The sequence below is a fragment of the Ornithorhynchus anatinus genome, chromosome 8, assembly GCF_004115215.2.
Source record: "Ornithorhynchus anatinus isolate Pmale09 chromosome 8, mOrnAna1.pri.v4, whole genome shotgun sequence".
Taxonomy (NCBI): Eukaryota; Metazoa; Chordata; class Mammalia; order Monotremata; family Ornithorhynchidae; genus Ornithorhynchus; species Ornithorhynchus anatinus.
In genome coordinates, this window is record NC_041735.1 from 24278 (window position 1) to 37638 (window position 13361).

Here is a 13361-nt window from a genome sequence, read left to right on the forward strand (position 1 = left end):
GGTTTACACATTCAAGCTCTAGCTTTGGTAGCAAGACTCGATGTATCTGTGTGTTTCATTTATCCACGCCTGGATCCAGGTGCCCATGGACAAATCCCCTCCTTCGGGGTACGTCACCATGTTTTTATCTTTCTTCCCCGTGACTGGGCCGCGAAGACCCAAGTGGGAAGACTCAAATATGAGGTTTATGGCATGAAGCCAGACGGGCAATGGGAGGTGACGAGCTTCTGATGGATGCAGAGGTGGTTGGGCAAATGATGGAGGGTCTTGGGCTCGGCCCCATGTTCCCTTTTTACACCTATATGACTGGTATTTAAGTGTTTACTACGTGCCAGGCACGGTACTGAGCCCTGGGGTATATGTAAGCTCATCAGACTGGACACACTTTCTCCCACATGGAGCACACAGTCTTCATCCCCATTTCAAAGATGAGGTAACTAAGACCCGGAGAACTTAAGCGACTTACCCAGGGTCATGCAACAGACAAGTGGCAGGGTTGAGATCAGAATCCAGGTTCTCGCCCTATCCACAAGGCCCCACCTGCTTCTCTAAGGGGTTAGGGGTTCAGGCCCAACTGCTCTGCAGGGCCCTCGGCCAGCTCTGTTCAGAGAGCACCCCCTGATACAAGGAAGAATGTGATAAACCCATTCATTGATCTGCAAAAACCTTGGTTGTGAAAGTAGCTCTGTCCTGCCCATCAGCAGACCCCACCCCTTAGGACAGCACCGACCCAATCCACAAACAAGAGACCATCAACAGGCTCGAGACTGGGTTTGAGACGTTTTCATTCATTCTTCCCTCGGTGTTTGAGACCAGAGTTTCCCAAGGCCTATCTCAGGGGGCACCCGATGCCCTTCAGAGACGGCCACAGGCCACGGCGGCCATTCCGCAGCTGTGGCCCGGGCGGTCTAGGCTGGGGGGGTGTTGGATCGGCAAATCCGGTCTGTTCCAGGAAGGCCGCCAGTGGATTCGAGAGGAAGCCGGTCGACCGGGCGGGACGGAGAACTGTGATCCACAGCTGTGGAGTCACTGCTGCATCTAACGTTGCCTTCATTTTGGTGGGGGCTGGGGGTGGGCAGTTGTGAGAGGAGATGAAGCCATGAGGTTGAGGGAGAGGAAGAAGATCATGAGGAGATGAGGGGGAGAGAATGGGGGAGGGGAGGATGAGTCCCGAGCATTGCCCTCCTCCCTGTCCATCCCTCCCCTCCCCGGTATCTCTTCCACCGGAGGATCTGGGGGCACTAGTGGCAGTGCTGCAGGGGGCTCAAAACCACCGTCCCACCTCCTCCTACTTAGTCCTCCCACTCCCCCGCACTGTGCCACCTCTGCGGCCCCCCTGCAACTCGGGGCCACAGGGACGGCAGCCGGGCCGGCAACTCAGACACGATCAAGCGACCCCGTCGCCGGCCGAGGATGCTCTCTCTCTCTCTCTCGGCCCGCATCTTGGCCTCCTTCTTCCCGGACATGGGAGGGCCAGGGCCACTCTCCCCCTGGAAGGAAAAAAGATGACCCCTATGCAGATTTAGAGGGAGGAGATCCAAGGCAGAGGTGAAAGCCCCTACACGGAATCAACCAGAAACTTCCCCGCCAACACGATTCACCCCAAGGATCACCAGGGAAGCCCTCCTTCTCTGGAAGTCTCCCCTGAGCCCTCTTACCTTGGCCCGGGGGCCTCTAGCTGGTCCCTCCCACGAGAGGCCATCCCCTGAAGAGAATTAGAATTATTTCTCTCCACTTTCTTTCTCCTACGCCAAATCCTTGGCCGAAAGCAGTCTCTCCATCTGGGCCCGACCCACAGCCTGAGGAATCCTACCGCAACCTGCTGGTTTCTCCTCGGTGGTTCTAGGAATCCCGGTTGAAGGCGACGAGGTTTCCGCATCTACAGAAGAGGCGGTGCGAGAGACACTTAGAAACTGCCTGCTACCTGGTACATTTCTTTTTAAAGGTCATTAGAGGTGAAAGTGAGTTAGACACAAAAAACACCATTACCCAAACCCGGCATATCCCGGGCAATTTTTAGAGGTCTGCATTAGATGAAGCAAAACCGTACTATCAGCAATACTGGTGGTAACGGTTAACCACTTACTTGGTACCAGGAACTGTACTGAGCCCTGAAGAAGATACAAGATCATCAGACTGGACATAGTCCCTGTCCCATATGGGGCTCAGGCTTTAAATGAGAGAGGGAAAAGTCTGTTCAACCATCAGTGGTATTTATGGGTCTCTTACTGTGTCCACAGCACTGTACTTAGCACTTTGGAGAGTACAGTATAACCAAGTTGGTAGATACATCCCCTATAGACTGTAAACTCATAGTGGGCAGAGAGAAACAGACTTTAATAAATAATAAATAAATAATTAATAAATAATATAATAAATTCTAGCTATAGACAGAAGTGTTACGGTGTTGAGGGAGGGGGAATAAAAAGGGAACAAATCCAAGAACAGGTACTGAATCGACGTTTCATAGGTGAGGAAACTGAGGCACAGAGAATTTAAGTGTCTCTTTAATGGTCACACAGCAGGCAAAAGGCAGAGATGGGATTAGAACCCAGGTCGTCTGATGTCCAGGCCTGGACTCTTTCTGTTATCCCACACTGCCCAAACCCAAGGTAAGATAAAAAGCACCCTGCCCCAAGATCACATCAACTCCTGACCTGTTCAGGAAGTCCAGAGACCGAGGAGCTTGGTCCATTTGTCCACTGCAAAGACAGTAGAGGTGGACAGTGGACGGGATATGGGTGGAAACTCTTCCAGTGATCCCTGACTGAATGAGCGGGAAACTCTTCGACCCACTGGGCCTCCAATATGGCCCAGGACCAAGAATCCAAAGGTAGAGTCAAGCTAAGGGGAAAGTGATGAAGCCAAAGCAACCTTCACTCCCAAGCCCGTGCTCTTTCCTCTTAGCTATGCTGCTTCTCTGTGCCTGGCACATAGTAGGTACTTAACGAATACCATAAACAAAGGAAACGAGGGTTTGGTCATGGAAGACGTTTTGGTGGAGATGTGACTTTAATAAATGTGGGGAGAATGGTGGTCTGCCGTGTAGGAAAGGGGAAGGAGTTCCATGCTAGACGGACAGTGTGGGTAAGGAGTCGGTGGCTAGTCGGACGCGATAGAGGTAGAGTGAATATGTTGGCCAAGTCTGCGGCTGATTCGTAGTAGGAAATCGGTGAGGGTGAGGAGGTTGAGGGGGAGTAAGATGGGAGACAGGAAACCCTGCTTTCCTTCCCCCTTAGACTGTGAATCTTTTGTGGGAGAGGAACTGTGTTCGATCTGATTTTATCTACCCCACCACTTCACACCCATTTATTATTATTATCGTTATTAAAAATAACGATAATAGTAATAACTTCTCTGTACCTCAGTGTCCTCATCTGTAAAAGGGGAATAAGATACCTTATTTTCCTCCCTCTCAAACTGTAAACCCTACGTAGGTCGGGGACGGTGTCCGAACTGATTAGCTTGCGTCGACCCCGACGTTTTGCACCTAGCAAGCGAAACTCACCCCCAAGTTGCGGGAGGTGGGAGAGGCAGTCTGTCTTTTAGACCTTTATCCATCCACCAGGTGGCGATAGAGAGGCCGTTCGGCGTCTCGTACAGTGAATGCGTTCGTCCACCAGGCGGCGGTAGAGACCGTCTCTGGCCCTGACGAAAAGGGGCCGCGGCGGCGGGGAAGAACCTCTCATTGCCCCATCGCATTAGGTCCCAGCAATAGCCCGGGGCCAACGGTGAACGGACCTACTCCAGGAATCACAAGCTTTACTGAGAGATCGCTACTACCGGAGAGTTCTGAGGAGAAGGGAAACGTGTGCTGGACAGTGGCAGCGATAATAATAATAATAACGGTGGTATCTGTTAAGCACTTACTATGTGCCAGCCACCGTACTAAGCGCTGGGGTGGGTATAAGCAAATCGTGTTGGATGCAGTCCCTGTCCCACCTGAATCTCTCAGTCTCCATCCCGTTTTACAGATGAGGGGATTGAGGCACAGAGAAGCGAAGTGTCTTTCCCATGGTCAAGCAGCAGACAAGTGGCGGAGGCAGGATTAGAACCCATGACCTCCTGACTGCCAGGCATGTGCTCTATCCACTATGCCATGCTGCTTCTCCATAAAGTGTTCCCTAAAGATGATCTGTGCACCAGCGTTAATACCGAGAACAGAGAGAGAAGTTGTACAGAGAAGCAGCGTGGCGCAGTGGAAAGAGCACGGGCTTTGGAGTCAGGGCTCATGAGTTCGAATCCCAGCTCTGCCACTCGTCAGCTGTGTGACTGTGGGCAAGTCACTTAACTTCTCCGTGCCTCAGTTCCCTCATCTGTAAAATGGGGATTAAGACTGTGAGCCCCACGTGGGACAACCTGATTCCCCTGTGTCTACCCCAGCGCTTAGAACAGTGCTCTGCACATAGTAAGCGCTTAACAGATACCAACATTATTATTATTATTATTACCGTCTGCACTCAGTGGGGTTTGGGCAGTGGGGCTAGCCTAGAAGCAGGGAGCCCTGCAGGGAGACTGGAACGGTAATTTAACAGGAATAATACAAGTACTTGACCGTTTAGATGGGTGAAACACTTCGGCAGAAGACTTTGACGCTCGATTAGATGTGAGGTGAATGACGATGAAGACTTTTAGTTGACCCCAAGGTGGTGGGCTTCGATCAATAGGATTCACTCGGGGCCTCCTATAAGGAAAGCACTGTAGAAAGGTCTTGGGAGACGATGACGAAGTTTGAAGAAAGAATCTCCACCTTCGAGGAATTTACAATCCGGTGTGAAGACAAGTAATAACGTGCGTAATAATAATTTGTAGCATTTGGTACTAGGTACTAAGCACTGTATTGAGTGCTGGGGTAATCAGGTCAGACACCACCTTTGTTCCACATGAGGCTCACGGTCTAAGTAGGAGGGAGACGTTGAATCCCCATTTTACAGATGAGCCAATTGAGACCCAAAGACATTAAGTGCTTTGCCCAAGGTTACGCAGTGTGCCAGTGACAGCTGGGATTAGATTAGACCTTACTTGAATCACTTATTTTGCATCCTCCATCATCAGACTCTAAGAGGATCTGATCCGCCCAGCTAAATAATAATAATGATGTTGGTATTTGTTAGGCGCTTACTATGTGCCAAGCACTGTTCTCAGCGCTGGGGTAGATAGAGGGTAATCAGGTTGTCCCACGTGAGGCTCACAGTCTTAATCCCCATTTTACAGATGAGGTGACTGAGGCACCGAAAAGTCAAGTGATTTGCCCAAAGTCACACAGCTGACAAGTGGCGGAGCCGGGATTGAAACCCATGACCTCTGACTCCTAAGCCCGGGCTCTTTCCACTGAGCCGTGCTGCTTCTCGATATGGAGCTATGGGGTCGATATATCAGCGTGGCTTAGTGGAAAGAGCCCGGGCTTGGGAGTCAGAGGTTATGGGTTCTAATCCCGGCTCCGTCACCTGTCAGCTATGTGACTTTGGTCAAGTCACAACTTCTAGGTGCCTCTGTTAACTCATCTGCAAAATGGGGATTAAGACTGTGAACCCCACATGGGACAGCCTGATAACCATGTGTCTACCGCAGCGTTTAGAACAGTGCTTGGCACATGGTAAGCGCTTATCAGACATCATCATCATTATTATATCGATGGCCTGAAGAAGGACAACTCCCAGAGAAAGGTGTCAGATACATCACCTTGCAAAGGGGCCTCCCCTCCAGGGCAAGGGGGGAGGGGAGGGAAAGCGGATGGGCCCCGGTGGGTGGAAGGCAATATCGCTGCACCTTTCTGTATCAGAGGGATCATCTAGCTTTCCGCGGAATGATCTTTTCTCAAATGACGCTGCCGGCAGGTGAAAACACCGGGATCACTGATTTACCTCTTTCAGTTTGATTTCAACAAAAGGTCGGAGGCCGTGGTTTTCCTGCGTCGCTGCTAAGGAGCCCGTGCTTTCTTCCTCCCGGGTCTCCGGTTCCACGGTGGGAGTCCTCTTGGTGTTCTACAATTCTCTTGGGAATTTCCTTTGTTGCTCCAAGATAAAGCAAGGCTGACTCGCAGCAGCAGGAGCAGCGGTTTCTGCAGGAAGCGGAGGAGGACCCCGAGCCGTTTAATCCACTTCCACAGCTCTCAATCTAGAGGTTAGTTGCCCTGCCAGTCCTGCCTCTGCTCTCTGAGGGACAGTGGCGACCACCTCTACAATGGTGAGGGGTCCCAGTTGTTTCCAGGGCATCCGCCCTCGGGACCTGCTCCCATCTGATCATCAGCCGAGGCCTGTGGACCAACCCAGGCTCACTGTGGCGGAAAGGTAACAGGCCGAGGTCCCGGCCAGACATTTCCTGGGTCTTTGAGTAGGGGGAGGGAGAGGGACGGAGCTGGTCTGGGACGATTGGGTAGGCCAAAGTCATCCGTGGGAAGGAAGGGCAGCCTTAGCTGTGAAGCAAATAGATGGGTAGGTTACCTTCTGCAGCTGCAGCCTCGGGTCATTGAGAGTAAGAAGGTTCTTCCGTTGCTTGGAATACAGGCTCTTTATGTTCACTTTCCACTGATCTTGGTCTTGTGATAATAAAACAGCTTTGAATCTAGGAGGACATCAATTACAATGTTAGTATTTAGCTATAATAAATAGAACTATTAAATATGTAACAACGCCATTTCAGAATATATGTATACATATATATTTTCATATTCAACACACACAGGCAATTGTACGGAATCCGCCGGTGTTGAAAGACATGGTACGTGGTTCGCACTGACCCATTTCAAAGCCGAGGTTGGGAATAAGGGTGAGCCGGCAATTTCCAGGGGACCTCAAACGGGGTGGGGGCGGTGGGGGGAGAGATCACCCGTTACTATGACAACAACTGTGGCCAGAACAGTGGCTATTAGCTCAGACAAATTTCCGGGGGACTGTAACCTTATACCCTGCAGTTTACCTAGCTTTGCATTTTTGAACCTCTGAGGATCACCAAGTCTTCCAAATTAAGGGCCAAAAGAAAGAAACGCGAGCTTCATCCCATCACCCATTTTTGTCTTTCCTGTCACGGGGGAGGTCGAAATAATTTTATTTTCCGGGAAACCAAATCTCCAGTGAAGAATTAAAGAAGCGTTTACTGCCGTTTCCTCAACTAAATTTCAACTGGTTCCTTCGCATCTTGAATGGTAAACAGGGGAAAAGAAAATAATAATAATAATGACGATTGCATCTGTTAAGGACTCACTATGTGCCAAGCACTGTTTTAAGTACTGGGTTAGATACAAGTTAGTCAGGTTGGACAAAATCCCTATCCCACATAGGACTCACACTATTAATCTCCATTTTACAGATGAGGTAAATGAGGCCGAGAGAAGTGAAGTGACTTGCCCAAGGTCACACAGCAGACAAGTGACCAAACTGGGATTAGAACCCTGGTCCACTGACTCCCAGGCCCAGGCTATTTCCGCTGGGAGAGATGAGTGACTTTCATTTGCCCCGACCGAGGTCACAGAGACTAATTTGCTTGGAATGGTTGAGGCTGAGAAGGCATGCACTCTCTCTGCCTTCCTAGTCAGAATCAAGCCAATCAAAGACTTTTAACGGAAAGATGGCCAGTTAACTCGTTTATAGCCACCGAGCAACGACTCGGCAGTGGCTCCTATAACAGCAGAATGACGGGGAGAGATCTGAAATACAAATCGCCCTCGGGCAGTCCTGCTTTCGGCCCAGGAGACAGAGCGCTGCTCTGGAAACCAAGAGAGCCGGTGGGTTCCGATCCCCGCTTTGCCCGGAGCTGGCTGATGGGGGCAAAGACCACACCTGCCTTTTCCCATGGGCTGCATCCCTGCCGGCCAACTCACGCATTGCGCTCGGGGCCCCAACGGGAACATGGCAGACCCGAACGAGGGAAAGTGAGGGGAGCCGCCGTCGTTCACCGAATCCCCCTTACGTGGTCTCGGTCCTAAGGCCGAGGTTCTGCTGCTGCTCCGGACAGGATCCCCCAGAGTCACTGTCGTGGTCAAGGCCTGAATGTGGTTGCTGCCTTCAGCCTTTTAAAAACTCCCCAGCAATGTGCCTTCACCTGCCTGAAAAGGCTTATTGACCGGAGGCCCCTATTCACTCTTTTGTTCCTCTTTGTCCATCTGTGAACCGGTAGTTCAGTGAAAGATGGTTTCCTTTTCTACCCCAATTGAAAGACGAAGCGGGAGAGCCAGCTGGGGCCTCTGGGAAACTCGCCAAACCAGAAGGACTCTTCACGTTCCCAAGTTTGACACAGGTGACATATGACCCTCAAAGAAAGAGTGTTCAGTCCCTCCGGGCATGTCATCCAAAGCCAGTTCCACTTTAGCGTAAACTCTGGCTCTGGCTCATCCCTTCAGCATGAAAGTCTTTGAGGGCTATGACATCGTCAAGGTCTCAGAATGATTTGCTCATGGGATCTTGAATGTGATCAGTTCCCCAGAAACACACAATCCACTAGGAGATGCTAACTTTTCCTCTAGCCCTTTTAAAATATTCCCTTTTCGCTAGTCACCCTATTTTTTTCCCCTTTATAACCAAAACTTTTTTTAAAAAATTGTAGAATAATTTCCTGGACATTACGTAAGCTGAGAAACGTAATGGGAAGCAGCGTGGCCTAGTGGACAGAGCATGGGCCCGGGAGAAAGAAGGACATAGTAATAATAATTGTGGTTTTGTTAAGCGCTTACTACAAGCCAGGCCCTGTACTAAGTGCTGGGGTGGATACAAGCAAATCGGGTTGGACATAGTCCCTGGCCCACTTGGGGCTCACAGTCTTCAATCCCCATTTTACAGATGAAGTAATTGAGGCACACGGAAGTTAAGTGAGTTGTCTGAGGTTACACAGCAGAGGTGTGGCAGACCAGAATTAGAACGCAGGTCCTTTTGATTCCCAGGCCCTTGGTCTTTCTACTAGGCCACTCTGCTTTTCGACCTGGGTTCTAATTCTGGCTCCACTACTTGTCTGCTATGTGACCTTGGGCAAATCATTTAATTTCTCTATGCCTCAGTTACCATATCTGAAAAATGGGGATTAAGACTGTGAACTCCATAAGGGATATGGACTGTATCCAATCTGATTAGCTTATTTCTCCCCAGTGTTTAGTACCGCGCCTGGCACAAATTCAGCGTTTGACAAATACCAATTAAAAAAAAAAATTGGAACTAAAATAGAACATGCTGGTTAAAAGTAAAAACTACCAGGCTGGATTACCCAGATTCTACTTTAAAATGAAATAACTTTGTTTTACAATTGACCCTTTCCCAAAGTGTCCAGTGTTCTGTAAATGATCATTTCATCATTTTACAAACCATTTTTATTTAATTGGGATTGCCAATTCCCGCTCCTCTTGAATTATTTTGATTGTTCTCAAGTTCTGCTCAGCCTGGCATTACCTAGTGGCCAAATCAATTAATGGAATTTATTGAGCAGAATTTACTGAGCAATCACTGTATGCGGAGCACTGTACCAAGCCTAGGCGTCTCGAATTAAGAAATGAACAGCAAGCGTGAACTGGTGTTCCCAGTGAATTTACTCAATCCTGTGTGAACCTCTGCATCTGTGGGAAGCCGCTTCGTTCCGATTCTCCACCGCCCCACTTGACTGGGCTGTAGCCCTTGATCCGTCCTTCACACGCTCCAACGATGCTCCTTTGGCTGCTACTGTAAGGCTGCTCATGGAGACCCTTTGCTTGGGGACCTTCAAGGGGCCTGTGAGGAGTGGGAGACCCGCAGGTGGGCAAGGAGACCCTGAAAGGCAATGAAACAGGCCCTTGCCCTCTCTTCCTCCTATGCAGTAAGAAGGAGGTGGTGATCACGGCTCAGCCTTCCCGGAGGAGAATCTGGGCCGAGGCCCCATGGGCTCTGTAGCCGTCAGATGACAGGAATCAATCGATCGGTCTCTCATCGATGGTTTTCACAGAGCGCTTACTGTGTCCGGAGCACTGTATTTGTACTTGTGCTTGGGAGAGAACCATATAATAAAGTTAGTAGACATGTTTCCTGACCACAACATGAGGTGGAGAGACAGACATTAATCTAAATAAATACATTAAATTATGGCTATAAACCTAAGTGCTATGGGGCTGAGGGAGGGGTGAATAAAGGGTGCAAATCCTACTGCAAGAGTGATGCAGAAGGGAGTGGGAGAGGAACTGGAACCGGTCGCGGAAACCACACAGGAAACCACACCGTCAGGTTGCTAGGGAGCCGGGAGGGGAGTCTCAGGCCTCCCGGCGGGGCGGGGCAACTCTTCAATCCTAACAGCTTGTGGGCAGGGGCCAGGGGCCCCCAGCCTAGCTCCAGGGACACAGGCCAGGAGGGGGTCGGGGAATCGCTCGCCGGTGAGTCTCGCTCCTGCACTTGGAAAACTGGAGGAATGGGTCAGGAGGGTGGGGTCGGTGAGCCGGGACCCGGCTCAGCCCACCTGGCCAATAGGGGAACCGGCCGACGAAGTGTTCATCTCTTCGATTTGCCAAAATCTGGGCCGGTTCTACCACGGGGGCTCTGAGGGAAGCCAGGAACCAGACAGACGGCTGCCCGATCCCGCCCAGAGTGAGAGCGGTGAGGTCCGTGGACCGGACCCTCTGACAGAACCTATTTCTTTTCCTTTGCTCTGTCAAGCTCCGTCAAAGCTTTTCGGGCCATGGAAAGCAGGCAGTTGCTGGGGCTTTTCTCCTGGCAAAAAGAATGGGCGAAACGGCGACCGTTGAGGGGCAGCCGAGGGGCAACAGAGGGAGACCGCACGGGCCACGGCTTGAGGGAAGTGACAGCCGGCTCCACGGGCTCCCTGGTTCGGAACACTGGCGCTAGTCGGGTGGGGCCAGAAATGAGGCTTCTGGCGGAGAGCGAGCAGTAGGGCCCGGAATCCCCTAGCAGGTCCCTGCCGCTCGGCCCAGCTCCCTGCCCCGAGATGAGAAGGATCAATCATCTTGGTAGAGGGCCACCACAAAGCAGCGTGACTCAGTGGAAAGAGCCCGGGCTTGGGAGTCAGAGGTCATGAGTTCGAATCCCGGCTCTGTCAGCTGTGTGACTGTGGGCAAGTCACTTCACTTCTCTGGGCCTCAGTTCCCTCATCTGTAAAATGGGGATTAAGACTGTGAGCCTCACGTGGGGCAACCTCATTACCCTGTATCTACCCCAGCGCTTAGAACAGTGTTCGGCACATAGTAAGCGCTTAACAAATACCAATATTATTATTATTATTGTCACGTAACTCTGTTTCTGAGGGGCTAGACCCATGGGGGATCACATGTAAGCTGGAATCGTTTCCTTCATCTGGGTCATTAATCAGGATGTTTATGAGATTTGGTGCCGGGATCCTCCCTCTAGGCAGACACTGGTGACAACCACCCCTCTGGAAGCAACCTTCAGGTCAGTGGGCCACCGATGATGATGCCCCCTCTGGGAGCGTCCTTTGGGCCAGCTTCCCCTATCTGGAATTCATTTTAATGTTTGTCTCCCTAACTAAGCTGTAAGCTCCTTGTGGGCAGGAATGATGACACCCACCTCTCAGTAGGTGAACAAGCCCATCCTTCCTAGAGGATAGCTGAGAGAATGCCATTTGGAATGGACTCAGAATCCTGTTCAATCAACCGAGCAATTATTCGTATTAATCGAGTGCTTACTGTGTGCCTAGCAATGAACTAAGGGCTTGGGGGAGCACAAGAGAACAGAGTTGGGAGATACATTCCCTGCCCCAAACGAGCTTACGGTGTAGAGGGATAGGCTCCGGACAGCCTCCATCTAGCACATCCCTCATCTCCCTGGCTCTGGAAGTAGATCAACCAATCAAGCAAGCAGGCAATGGTATTTATTGAATGCGTGCTGTACACAGAGCACCATCCTAAGTGCTTGAGAGAGTACGGTACAATAGAGTTGGTTGACATCCTCCCCGCCCACACGGAGCTTACAGCCTAGTAAACATTAAAATAAATTCCAGATAGGGGAAGTTATGGGGTAGGAGTGGGGTGAGTAAAGCCAGGGTTACAGCCCAAGGGGCGATTCCGGCATCCCACTCCAATCCACTGCAACAGTGCAGTCCCCTTGGCCCAAAATTTGGGTGTCGGTGGTAAGCACCCTTGAGGGGGAGGTAGCCTTGGTATGAGCTGATCCAGCTTGACAGCTGAGGATTCATGAGCTCTGCCCATGCTGGACTCAGGTCTGAGAGCCCTGCCCTAGGGGCTGTGGCCCAGTACCAGGGCAGCATCTAGAGTGTGGCAGGCTGGGATAGATGATCTCCTCTGCCCAGGGCTCCGAGTTTCGGGGGAGGGGGGGAGCTGAGAATCTGAGGCTTCTCTGCTCTGGTTAGCAGCTGAGGGCCAGCTGAGGCCCAGTCCTGCGTTGACCAGGTGTGGCGAGGAGAGACGTCGCACTGTCCGACGGAACGCGGACCTGATGGCCATCAGCCACCTCGCTGGGCCCGCTGCTGGGCCGAGTTGAAGCTGGCATCTGAGGGCACGGAACAAGGTCCCCGAGGGACACTTGCCTGCTCAATGGCCCACGGGAACAGCTCCACCCCCAAATCGTGAGCCTCAGGCGGGACAAGGATTGTGCCTGAGTTGACTGTCTTATATCTACCTCGGCTCTTAGTAGTTCAGTGCTTGGCTAATAGAAAGTGCTGAACAAATAACACGATTGGCATTATTATTATAACTCAGTCAGACAGAGCAGTTCCAAAGGATGCCCTGTGATTCTTTCCTAGAAGTGCCCCGGCGAGGCCCCTGAAGTCAAAATCAGCAGGCTATGGGGAGGGCAGCTCGGTGTCATGGCATTCCCTGTCTGCAGCACTCAGTACACTGCTCTCACAAAGAGGCTGCTCAATAAAGGCCTCTGATGGATGGCTCCGAATGGCCCCAAGTGGTTTGATCTTTGCCAGTCCCGGATCCCTCATGCACATTTCCTTTTGTCTAGGAAATCTTCTGGGGCCCAGAAAAACATGAGTTGATGCTAGGATGCTCTGTGCAGAAAAGAAATTGTTGGGTAAGTACTCCACTCGGCTGATGCTTTTGAACGCTTGAAGCTACGTGAAATTTGAAAATGTCAAAACGACAAGCATTTTTTGCTGCTGGGGTTGATTGTGGTGCTCATAGGAGGTGATCAGCAAGACAACTGTGCACTGTCCCATCTACAGGGGATTAAGAGCTGGTAGCCAAGTTCAGGAAGTCATGAGCTGGGAATCAACTGCAGAAAGTTGTGAATTGGAAGCTAATTCAGGGGGTTGTGAGCTGGAAGGCAAGTGCAGGGGGTCGTGAGCTGGGAGCAGTGTGCAGGGGATCATGCCCAGCCTCTCCTCCATGGGGCCTTAGCATTGAGCTCCACTACAGCTGCCTGTATATGGTTTGTTTTTATAGAACCGTTAGGTGCTGTGGCATTTTTACCCCG

The 13361-nt window shown here is 51.1% G+C and overlaps 2 protein-coding genes and 1 long non-coding RNA gene across 7 annotated transcripts in view; 1 reads left to right on the forward strand and 2 right to left on the reverse strand.

Annotated features, from left to right (window-relative positions):
• Positions 1–768: 768 nt before the first annotated feature.
• On the reverse strand, positions 769–6719 carry LOC103169601. Its single transcript, XM_029070601.1, has 8 exons — positions 6683–6719; positions 6444–6538; positions 5865–5984; positions 4551–4698; positions 1814–1879; positions 1659–1705; positions 1324–1490; positions 769–1065 (listed from the first exon to the last, which is right to left on the reverse strand). Exons 1-8 carry the CDS (start codon positions 6717–6719, stop codon positions 909–911), a joined length of 837 nt encoding a protein of 278 aa, XP_028926434.1. The 3' UTR covers positions 769–908.
• Positions 6720–6873: 154 nt separating this feature from the next.
• Positions 6874–13361, forward strand: part of ATP8B4 (ATPase phospholipid transporting 8B4 (putative)) — a 79710-nt gene continuing 73222 nt past the window's right edge. For 2 of the 5 annotated variants that reach the window (XM_029071196.2, XM_029071199.2), the window contains exons 1-2: positions 6874–7144; positions 12891–12959. In XM_029071196.2, coding sequence (XP_028927029.1) covers positions 12932–12959 — 28 coding nt within the window. In that variant the 5' untranslated portion in view covers positions 6874–7144; positions 12891–12931. Of the gene's footprint in view, positions 7145–10246; positions 10322–12890; positions 12960–13361 lie in introns of those variants that run through there. The other 3 variants (XM_029071195.2, XM_029071201.2, XM_029071200.2) reach the window with 2 other exon arrangements.
• On the reverse strand, positions 9494–10718 carry LOC120638569. Its single transcript, XR_005660279.1, has 2 exons — positions 10405–10718; positions 9494–9728 (listed from the first exon to the last, which is right to left on the reverse strand). It is a non-coding gene; the product is annotated as an uncharacterized LOC120638569 (long non-coding RNA).